Source organism: Myotis davidii, unplaced genomic scaffold (assembly GCF_000327345.1).
Source record: "Myotis davidii unplaced genomic scaffold, ASM32734v1 scaffold77, whole genome shotgun sequence".
Lineage (NCBI taxonomy): Eukaryota > Metazoa > Chordata > Mammalia > Chiroptera > Vespertilionidae > Myotis > Myotis davidii.
The window spans coordinates 2,521,430-2,532,785 of NW_006289713.1; the positions used below are offsets into that span (position 1 = coordinate 2,521,430).

Sequence of the window (11,356 nt, forward strand, 5' to 3'; positions counted from 1 at the left end):
TTCTCTCATCCTGATGTTTCTATCTCTCTCTTCCTCTCTGAAATCAATAAAAAAATATTTTTAAAAAATACACAGATCATTTAAAAACATGGAGGAAAATAAAAGACTTAAAAGTGGTTGCCTTTGACGAGTGGAACCTGGAGGAGAGCAGGTGAGGTTCAGGTCTGGTGAGGAACAGACTGGAACAGTCTGTTTAATTGACTTTTTAGAATGGATTTTTAGAGAGAGAGGAAGGGAGAGTAAGAGAGAGAGAGGGAGAGAGAGAGAGAGAGAGAGAAACAATGATGTGAGAGTGAGACACTGAATGGTTGCCTCCTGCACAACCCTTACTGGGGAATGAGCCTGCAACCTTGGATTGGGAATTGTGATGGTCGCATGTCAGTGGGAATTTACTTAATACCACAGAACTGTGTACTTAAAGTGGTTAAACTGATGAGCTTTATGTGTATTATACCACAAGGGAAAAGCCCATGTACGTGTTTATGTGGCAACCCATTTCAACCCCTAAAAAGGTAATCCTTGTTTATATGGAGCTTAAAAAAGGAGAGCGGGGCCCTGGCCGGCGTGGCTCCGCTGGTTGGGGATTGTCCGGGCACAGAAGGGGCCGCGGATCCCGTCAGGGCACACACCTAGGTTGCGGGTTCCATCCCTGGTCTGGGTGTGTTTGGGAGGCAACCAATCGTTTCTCTCTCACATAGATGTTTCTCTCCCTCATCCTTCCTCTCTGAAATCACTTAAATGTGTGTGTGTGTGTATTTAAAAAACCCTCACACATCCTTGAGGGAGGATTTAAAAAGAGAGAAAGTGGGCTTTGAAAGCGCCCATCTCTCATGCTTAGCAGCTGCCACCCAGTGGCACAGGTCAGAATGCGGAGCTCGTGGGACCACCCAGATGACAGGGTCAGTGAGGAAGCGTGGGCACAGGTCAGAATGCGGAGCTCGTGGGACCACCCAGATGACAGGGTCAGTGAGGAAGCGTGGAAGGCGGGACCCCGGGAGGCGGGGCGGACTGGGTGGTGGGCTCGAGAAGCCCGGGGAGCGGGTGAGGCCTTGCGAGATACTGTGCTGGGGACCCGGGGGCACTCTGGCATGGTCACCACAGCCTTTCGACCCGAGCTGCTCCCGCGCCCCACTCAGCCTCCTCTCAGCCAGGAGAACCCCTTGGACCGAACCTGCTTAGCCACCTACCGGGGAAGTTTGACTGCGGGATCCGCAGCGCACCTAGAAGGCCGCCGCTCTGCGCCTGCGCACGCCCCGCGCCTGCGCGATCGCGCGCCACCGGGGTTCCACGCCTGGGCACGCTCTGTGCTTACGCAGAGCCAGAGCACGCACGCCGGGGACAGAGGGGCGGGCTCAGCCTCAGCAGTCCATCGTTCGATCCCGCTTATTGGCTGAGAGGTGGAGCGTGGGGAAGAACCCGCCAGGGATTGGACAACGTGCGAACAGCTGGGACCGCGTGGGCCAATGGCGAGGCCTGCTGGGGCGCGGGTTCCGAAGCCTGGCGGCTGTGGGCTGGGGTCGCTAGTGTTCCTCAGCCATGGCCTCGGAGAAGCCGTACCTGGCGGTGACCTGCACCGCGCCGGTCAACATCGCGGTCATCAAGTACTGTGAGTGCGTGGGCCGAGGGTGCGCGCGCGGGGGCCTCCAGCCCGGCGCGGGTGGGCGGTGGAGGAGGTGATAACGCGGTTGGAGGTCCATATACCGTTGTGAGCACTCACTCCAGCGGTCCACCCGGCCCGGTGGTGCGGCATGCGATGCCCCGGATCCACTCCGGGACTGGCCACACGTGACGTCCATACCCGCGGAGGTGGGGACACAGCCCACATAGGACGTATATCTTCTCGGGTCCCGGGACACTTGATGGACATGGTCCACACAGATGTCCATCCCTAAGGTGGGACTCGGCTCCCACGGTCACGCCCACCCCAGCCACCAGGGACCTGCTCTGCATTTCTAGCATGTTCTCTTTCAAGAATATTTCATCAATGAACAATGGACGCAGCACATAGCGTTTTGGAACTGGCCCACTTCACTCTGTAATCTCTGGAGGCTCATGGTAGTGGCATCAGTGCTTCGCTCCTTTAGTGCTGAGTCCTGCCCCCTGGTGCGGCCCGGCCTCAGGTCCTACACCCTTTGGAAGGCAGCTAGGTTGCTTCCAGCTTTAGTCTGTTAGGAATCGAGCTGCTATAAGCTTTTTGTGTGGATTTTTGTGTGAGCATCAGTTTTCATTCTTCTAGGCCAGTGGTTCTCAACCTCCCTAATGCCGCGACCCTTTAATACAGTCCCTCATGTTGTGGTGACCCCCAACCATAAAAGTATTTTCGTTGCTACTTCATAACTGTAATTTTGCTACTGCTATGAATCGTCATGTAAATCTCTGACAGGCAGGATGTATTTTCATTGTTACAAATTGAACATAATTAAAGCATAGTGATTAATCACAAAAACGATATGTAATTATATATGTGTTTTCCGATGGTCTTAGGCGATGGGGATGTGCCCGCAACCCAGGTACATGTCCTTGACCGGAATCAAACCTGGGACCTTTCAGTCCGCAGGCCGATGCTCTATCCACTGAGCCAAACCGGTTTCGGTGTGTTGTTGTTTTTTTAAAAAGAAACTGTTAAATTGTTTTTCCGAGTGGCTGTACCATTTTACATTGTTTTTGGCATTTGGCGATGTCACCGTTTTTAGTTTTAGGGGATACATCGCTGTGGTTTTCGTGTGCATTTTTCTGCTGGCTAACCTTTTCATGGGCGTATTTGCCACCTCTGTATACTATTTGATGAAATGTCTCTTGATGTCTTTTGTCCATGTTTTAATTGAATTGTTTTACCATTGAGTTTTTGAGAATTCATTTTATATTTTAGATACTGATTCTTTGTTGGATATGTGGTTTGCAAATATTTCCTCTTACTCTATAGTTTATCTTTTCATCTTCCTAACAGGTTCTCTCAAACAGCCAAAGTTTAAAACATTTTGGTGAAGTTTAGTGTATTAGTTATTCCATGTATGCTTTTGGTGTCAAGTCTAAGACCTCTTTGCCTAGCTCTACAACCTGAAGATTTTCTCCTAAAAGGTTTACAATTTAAATTGAAGTCTGTGATCCATCTTGAGTTATTTTTTGTATAAGATATAAGATATAAGACTTGGGTGGAGGTTCATTCAGAGACCTATGGATGTCCAGTTATTCCAGCAGCTTTTGCCAAAAATGCTGTCCCTCCACTGAATTGCTTTTGCACTTTTATAAACAATCAGTTGGGTTTATTGATGGGGACTCTTTCTGGGTCTCAAAGATCACCTGCCGGGTATGAATCCTTATTACCTCCCGTAACTCTGCCATTCCCCCAAGCCAAAGTGCAGCACATTGTGTGAGCTTAACAAAGAGTTTTGAAATTTCCAGAAAGTTTACTTTGTTTGCCATAAGATACGGGGGTAGAAGTGCTCAGCAGCAGTGGGGTGATTTGGGTGTCTCCAGGGAGTATGAGCAGGGAGACTTGAGGTATTTTCAGTAACTGAGGCTGCTCCTGTTTGGGAGGAAAAGACAAAAGCCTAACAGTCAAGCGTTCAGTACCCAGTAGGCACTCCAGTGTGACTTGTCCAATGGGTGAAAGACGATAGAACAAAAAAATGAAGCAGAAAGATGGTTAGCCTCCAGCTCTGCTCTGGGACCTGGAGCACAGTGAAGTGGGGAGCAATCCAGGAGGGCTTCCTGCAGGTGTGGGTACAGCAGGAAGAGGACATAGTGAGAGAGCAGGGTCCAGGGGGGTGGGGAACTGTGGTATGGGAGAGGGGGTGACAGGGAAGCACCAGTGGGGATGAGTGGGGCTTTGGTGGGTGGAGGCAACAGTGCCCTGGTTTGGGGCTGGGAAACTGACTAGCTTACCTTGGGTTGTCTGTTCCAGGGGGAAAGCGAGATGAGGAGTTGATCCTGCCCATCAATTCCTCCCTCAGTGTCACTTTACACCAGGACCAGGTTAGTATGGGCTGACAATAAACACCAAAATAAAAATTTACTGAACTTTTGTTTAATAATTGATAGTAATAAATCCCCAGTCCATGAACAGTGTCCATTCCGTGCTCCACTGTTAGGAATGCTCATCGCACATGCACCCCCAGGTCTCCTCTGAGGATCTGTCCCTTCACACTCGTGCCCGGCCCAGTGGCTCTGCTGTGGGAGATGGAAGCATCAGCCTCACCCTGTATAGCAGAGGTTCTCAACCTTCCCAATGCCGCGACCCTTTAATACAGTTCCTCATGTTGTGGTGACCCCCAACCATAAAAGTATTTTCGTTGCGACTTCATAACTGTAATTTTGCTACTGTTATGAATCATCGTGTCAATATCTGATATGCAGGATGTATTTTCATTGTTACAAATTGAACATAATTAAAGCATAGTGATTAATCACAAAAACAATATGTCATTATATATGTGTTTTCTGATGGTCTTAGGCGACCCCTCTGAAAGGGTCGTTCGATCCCCAAAGGGGTTGCGACCCACAGGTTGAGAACCGCTGCTGTATAGGGAAACCAGGCTTGGGGCTGAGCCACCTACCACTGTCTGACCCCCCTCCTGTCTGGCCTCAACCTCCTGTTCTCCAGCAAGGCTGTCCCTGCCCCTGAGGTGGCCCTGCCTTTTCTTTCCCAGTTAAAAACCACTACGACAGCTGTCATTAGCAAGGACTTCACTGAGGACCGGATTTGGCTTAATGGCCGGGAAGAGGACATAGGGCAGCCGCGTATCCAGGCCTGCCTGAGGGAGAGTGAGTGGGGGTCCCACCTGGGACGTTGGGGCCAGTCCCAGCCTGTTCCTTCCCTCTTTCTCTTCCTTACTCTGGGCGAAGTCTGAGAGCACAGCAGGCGCTGCTCCCTCCCCACCTGGCTCCGAGAGCCCCCGGGGATGGGGGACACCTGTTAGCACAGCCACGTTTGGGTCTGGGGTCTGGGGCTTTCTTGAACAAGGAGGCCTGCAGAAATCTGAGGCAGAGGCCCGGTGTCAGCTGTATCTCTGACTCTTGGCAGGCGAGATGCCAGGAGCAGGTCAGGGCAGCTCTGCCCAGTGGCTATCTCCCCCTCCCCACAGTCCGCCGCCTGGCCCGAAAGCGGAGGAGTGGTGATGAGGAGGACCCGCTGCCTCTCAGCCTCAACTACAAGGTCCACGTCGCATCGGTGAACAACTTCCCCACAGCCGCAGGCCTGGCCTCCTCAGCTTCAGGCTATGCCTGCCTCGGTGGGTGCCCACAGGAGAGTCATGCTCTTGCAGCTTTCGGGGAGCCCTCGTCTCACGAGGCTGAGGCCTTGGTTGTCTCACACATCTGAACGTTAAAGTCTTCTGAGGGTTCCATACATCAGACCCTCTAGGTTGTATGTGACAGAAGCCATCTCAAACTGGCTTACGTCTAAAGTAGGGATACTGTCTTGGCTTATGTAACAAAATTCTAAGGAGTGCAGCTGCCTTCTGGTGCAGCTGGCTCCAGCCTCTCCCACCGCCTCATTGGGCATCCGTTTCTTCCTATGAAATCCTGTCTTGCTCACCTCTGTTGGTTCACTCTCTGGTAGGGTCTCCCTACTTAGGGGCAAAGCTGGTTACCACAGTGGTGGTCAGTGGGCTCACACCGTCCTCATAGCCAATGAGATCAGTGGCCCATGAAAACCCCAGGGATGATGCTTACTGGCTTGGCTTATGTATCCAGGCCTGAACACCTTCAGGAGCCGGGGGGCGGGTGAGCCACGCCGGGAGAGGTGCCAGTGTTGGGCAGAGCTCTTGCCTTATGACCCCAGCTGTGCATCCTGGCATCAGACCCTTGACCAGGCCCAGCCCTGCTCCTTCACGCCCAGCATGCCAGCTACCCTAAGCGTGTACATTTTCAGGCCTCTGTGCCTCGGTTCCTGCCCCAAACAGCACCCCTAAAAGCCCAGTTTTGTGCCACTCCTTGGAGAAACTTTGGCCCCTTGGCACTCAGTCGTTCAGGTCCGCAAGAATGGCTCCCCTCCACTGCAGCTCCACGGGCTCCAGGGGTCTTTGTGTGTCCAGAGCGCGCCTTTGGGAATGCTGAGTGTGTGTGAGCGTGTGGGTGGCCACAGGGGTGAGTAGGTGAATGCTAACCGTGAGAGTTGGTGGCTGAAACTGTCATCTCAGAATTTTTAACTTCCTGTAAGGCACGTTCTCCTAGGGTGCTGAGCATATCTTAGTCCCCCTCCCCTGTCCACCTTCCCTCCTGTGCTTACAGCCTACGCCCTGGCCCGAGTCTACGGGGTCGAGAGTGACCTTTCGGAAGTGGCTCGCCGCGGTTCAGGCAGCGCCTGCCGGAGTCTATATGGCGGTTTCGTGGAGTGGCAGATGGGGGAGCAGGCTGATGGGAAGGACAGCGTCGCCCGACAGGTGGCCCCTGAATCACACTGGCCTGAACTCCGAGTCCTCATCCTTGTGGTGAGTGAGACAGCCGTGGGCTGAGCTGGGAGTGATGAAATGGCTCTCCACGGAGCGTTCAGGAATGACGCCCATGTAGTAAGAGGGTTGCTGATCTATATGCTGCTGTTCTCAGAACTGTCTTCTCTGCCAGTCAGGAGGCCTCCATGGTCAGGAGATGCTGGCCTCCACCCTAGTGCCTGTACCAGCTGAGGGAGGGACAGGACAGGGTGGGTGTTTAGGGCTGGGGCCTGGGTGTGAGGTCTAGGCCATCTCTCCCTCGGTGCAGGTGAGCGCTGAGAAGAAGCTGACGGGCAGCACAGTGGGCATGCAGACCAGTGTGGAGACCAGCCCCCTGCTCAGGGTAAGGCCGGCACTGGGGCAGGTGTCAGCTCCCCAGGGAACAACCTGCTTGTCAGGATACACGCGAGGCTCCACCCACATCCTCTGAAGCTGAGCTCATCTGCTCTCCTGGATGTGTGGACACTGAGGCCTGGGGGAGGCCCTACCCGCAGGCCACTGTGCTGGGAAGCAGCCAGCACCTCATTGGGAAGCACCTGTGTCTTGCAGTTCCGGGCTGAGGCGGTGGTGCCGGCGCGCATGGCAGAGATGATCCGCTATGTCAAAGAGAGAAATTTCCAGGGCTTTGGTGAGCTGACCATGAAGGACAGCAACCAGTTCCATGCCACCTGCCTGGACACCTTCCCACCCATCTCTTATCTCAACGACACTTCCAGGCGTATCATCCACCTGGTGCACCGCTTCAATGCCCACCATGGGCAGACCAAGGCAAGGTGGGGCCGGGGCAGCGCCGGAAATCCACAGCGTGGGCCTCAGGCCATGATCTTCAGTAAAACCAGCACATGCTTGTCTGTGACAGAGTGCCACGGAACCTGCTTCATGCTCTTGCGTGCAGAGCAGCAATGTTTCCGTCTCATTCTGTTTCATTCTGATTGCAAGTCCCACTGAGGGATCCCAGGCTGCACTTTAAAGCACTGGTTTGGGGAGCCCCCTTGCCCTCAGTCCTGAGTTGTCCAGCAGAAGTGCCACTGCTCTACTCGGGGTTGGCCTTGCGGGTGCTGTGGGAGGTCCTGGGTTCCCGGGCAGTCTAGAGCAGCGGTCGCCAACCAGTGGTCCATGGACCACTGGTGGTCCATGAGGTCCGAAAGGTTGGCAACCGCTGGTCTAGAGGGTCTGAGCCAGGCAGAGCCACTGTGCAGATAGTGATGTTGACTGCATGGGTTCCAGGTGGCATATACATTTGACGCAGGCCCCAACGCGGTGATCTTCACCCTGGATGACACTGTGGCTGAGTTTGTGGCTGCCGTGAGGCACAGCTTTCCCCCTGAGTCAAACGGAGACAAGTGAGTTGTGGGTCCCCCCATTTGGGAAGCCGTGGAGGGAGGAGGAGGGTCTCCTATTAGGATCAGGGACAGCTGCTCCTGAGGCTGTGGTGCTGGACGGGGAGTCCCGCAAGAAATGTAGATCCCCTTGGGTCACAGACAGTGTGTCACCACGTGCGCCTTGCTGTGACCGGGAACTTCCCATCACATGTCTTAGCCCGTGACAGAGACACACCCACGCACATGGCATCGTGGTTCCTGTGTGGACAGTGGCTACAGCCCCGCAGTGGGGACAGAGATGTGGATTTCTTCGCACCAGTTTTAATGGTCCCTTCTCAATGTGGGGACATGTTCCTGTTAGGGGTACTGGAAAGGGGGGGGGCGGTTTACCTGTCTCCATAATTGGGGCAGTACTATAATTTGGCAGCACTGGTGGCTAGTGGGTGGGAGGCCAGAATACTAACTTCCTTACCAAGTGGGCAGCCATGATGGCCTGGGAGGCCGGGGGTGCCCTCATCAGAAGCTCTGTACTCATGGCCCTTGTCACCGCAGAGGAACACAGTGATGGACTCATGCCTGAACTGAGGCATTTAAGTTGTTACCCCACTGGGTGGAGCAGTAGCCATGGGCCATGGGTGAATCTAAAACCTCAGGGAGGTTTCCTGAAACCCTCCCTTCACAGTGACCCCAGCCTGGCCCTTGGTCATTCCTGCTCAGCTTTTAGGTGTGGTGAAATACACTTTGAAGTGTACAACTCAGCAGCATTGAGTATATTCGTTGTTGTGCAACCAGCACTTCTTTTGGTTCGAGAATTTTTTATCACCCCAAAAGAACCCTGTACCCATCGTCAGTCACACCCTTCCTGTCTTTGGTCTGCATGCTCCTGTCGATGGGCACACAGCACTCCTGCCTTCCTTTCCCCAGGTTTCTGAAGGGGCTGCCCGTGAAGCCTGGCCGGCTCTCAGACGAGCTTAAAGCTGCACTGGGCATGGATCCTACCCCCGGCAGCATCAAATACATCATTGCCACTCAGGTGAGGCCTGGTACCAGCCCTCAACACCAGGGTCTGGGGCCCTCACGGCCCAGCACACCCAGGGAAGTTTCCATCCAGCACACGGGCTTCATGGCCTTAGACCCAGTGTGTCCACCAGGTGAAACCAAGTGAAGGGGTTCCCTTCACCCCCACTTCATCAAGAATAACAGCTATTTCAAGGTATCTGGTCCACTGGATGTTTCACTCACTTGCTTTCAGGACACACTGTGACTTGGGCTGTGTTCCCAGGGCTCAGGGGAGAGGGCAGGGCTGGCCGTGGAGATGGCGATCCTGGGGACCCTCAGTGCTCACCCACTGGAAGCAGATCAGGATCCTTGCTCAGTGGCTGAGCTAGGATTTCACTCAGATGGTTCAATTCCAAGTCCTCATGACTCCCTGTCCTACCTTTCACTCAAGTCTGGGTAATGGAGGCTGGGACCACATGGCTTTTGCCTAAGGGAGTTGGGCACAGGGCCAGGGTATCACCACACAGTGGTCAGCTTCTGGCCTGTACTTTCCTGGGAGGCTGGAGGGCACACCTGTCCTTCCCTGTTACCCAACTGAACATTGATTTCTCTACCTGCCAGGTGGGGCCCGGGCCTCAAATCCTGGACCACCCTCACGCTCACCTCCTGGGCCCGGACGGCCTACCGAAGCCAACAGTTTGACCGCCTCCTTGAGCGGAGCCCTGGCCACCACTTGGAAAAGGGACTGCTTTGCTGGGACTGGGGAGCTGGGTGTGGCGGCAGCTGTGCCATGCTTGTTGGGACTGGAGGGTGGCCACCTGGCCCCGGGCTGGTCAGTGTGCTATGGCCAAGTGGGGGCAGTGAAGTGACCACTTGCAGGTTCCCAGGCGGCCAGGAACAGGCACCCCGCCAAGTGCCTCACCTTTCCTGCCTGTACTGTGCTGAGATGAGGGCTGGGATGGCATGTGGGACCTGGTGGATCCAGCCCATTGGGTTGAGCTGCTGGTGTGTCCCCCGTGAAGGGTCTCTGACCCTGAGCTCTGGGGCTACGTTCACTCGCTGAAACAGGAGCTGTTTCACTGAGATGACAGGGAGTTGGCATCCCTCTTTAGAGCTGGAGGACTGCTCACTGTTCAGAAAGCAACTTCTGCAAGCTCAGGATCCCTCTACAAAGTGCTTTGAGCATGACAGTCACCCTAGCTCCTCTGCCAGAGCTCAGAGCGCTGGGTGTGGATAGAATGTTTCTTCATAAAAAGACCAGGAGTATGACTCCAAGGGAGATGGGAGAGCAGCCCAAGATGCCTTGTTATACGGAAGCCTCACTGTCACAAGGAGCCCTGGCAACTGACAACTGGGAATAAAGCCAGAATTGTTGATCGGGCTTGGCGTGCTCCTGTGTAACCAGCATCCTTGTGTGGGCAGTGGGCAGCACTCATCAGGAGGGCTGGGGAGGGCACGGCCCATGTGCTTCTCCTGCCAAAGAACTTGGAACTTGCCCACTTGCTGACTTGCTCCTGAAGAAGCTGCCTTCTGACCCAAAGCTCCCCTTCAGTTGCCCAGCCTGCGGTGGGGTATTCAGCACACAGCCACTCCCATGGCCACGGGCCACACTAGATGGCAGACACGGTCACTAGGGCTCTGACAGGTACGGGGACGGTTCGGGTCTGGCTTGAAGCTTCCAGTCTACGAAAGTGGGAAACGCGTGCAGACAGCACTGATTCGGGAAGGCTCCCTCAGCCCAGAAGCTTATGGTTTCTGGAACCAGGAATGGCTGTACTTACATTAGTGTGCGAGTCACTGCACTCTTCCCCGCGCTCCCAGCTTCAGCAGCATTAGCTTGTGGGAAAAGGAGGGTGGACACCAGTGCCCTTTGACCTGCCTCCGGGTTCCCTGCCGCCACCCCAGGAGGGTCAGATGCTGCTGACCCTTACGGGAGAGGGCAGAGGAGGGAAATGACACAGGGACAGGACCTTGCACTCCTACAGTCTAGATTTCCCAGCTTTGCACGCCTTGTTCTCCCCTAAGTTAGTTCTATGAGCAGAGGGTTGCCCACCACACCTGGCTAGCCCAGGGTCAGGAAGTGAGGGTTGGACCTGCCACTGTCCTAAGTAGCAAACATTGACTTCCATGGAGCCCCGCCCCAGGCTCAGGCTCCTTCCTTGTCTGAGGCTCTTCTCTCTCCCTGGAGTGGGCATGGCTCTGGACCTTTAAACCCCCTAGCAACCTGGCCTGCTCACACCTTCCAACGGAGCCGCTGCTGGCACTTGCAGGAGGTTCAGCATTTTGGGGTGACACTGCCTAATGAAGCGGGTTCCAGCGCCCCTTCCCCCGGGCAGTGGTTAGGGCGCTCCAGGTTGACTGCGGTGGAGCTGGCGGAGCAGACTCCCAGCACCACGCAGGCATCCAGGAGGGTGCGGCCTGCGGTGGGCCCAGGGCGCTGGAGGAGGTGAGGCGAGGGCCCCTCGGACCCGCAAGCTTGAAGGCGTCGGGCAGGCTTCCTGAGTGCCCACCGACGTGGCTCCCCTGCTCACCCAGCCTGTCTCCTGGGGGCGGGGCCGGAACTCGGGACGCACTGCTGTTCCGCGGGGCGGGGCGGGACTGCCC

At 55.0% G+C, this 11,356-nt stretch overlaps 1 protein-coding gene across 2 annotated transcripts; it reads left to right on the plus strand.

The window, feature by feature from the left end:
- Window positions 1–1,435: 1,435 nt before the first annotated feature.
- Window positions 1,436–10,133, plus strand: MVD (mevalonate diphosphate decarboxylase). 2 transcript variants are annotated; one of them, XM_006762196.2, is made up of 10 exons: window positions 1,437–1,606; window positions 3,905–3,975; window positions 4,650–4,764; window positions 5,085–5,231; window positions 6,232–6,431; window positions 6,700–6,774; window positions 6,981–7,199; window positions 7,659–7,774; window positions 8,678–8,786; window positions 9,374–10,133. In XM_006762196.2, the coding sequence occupies exons 1-10, from the start codon at window positions 1,537–1,539 to the stop codon at window positions 9,452–9,454; spliced, it is 1,203 nt and encodes a 400-aa protein (XP_006762259.1). In that variant the 5' UTR covers window positions 1,437–1,536; the 3' UTR covers window positions 9,455–10,133. The 2 variants fall into 2 exon arrangements, with proteins under 2 accessions (XP_006762260.1, XP_006762259.1); XM_006762197.2 differs by lacking the exon at window positions 4,650–4,764 and having other exon boundaries at window positions 1,436–1,606; window positions 5,024–5,231.
- The last annotated feature ends 1,223 nt before the right edge of the window (window positions 10,134–11,356 follow it).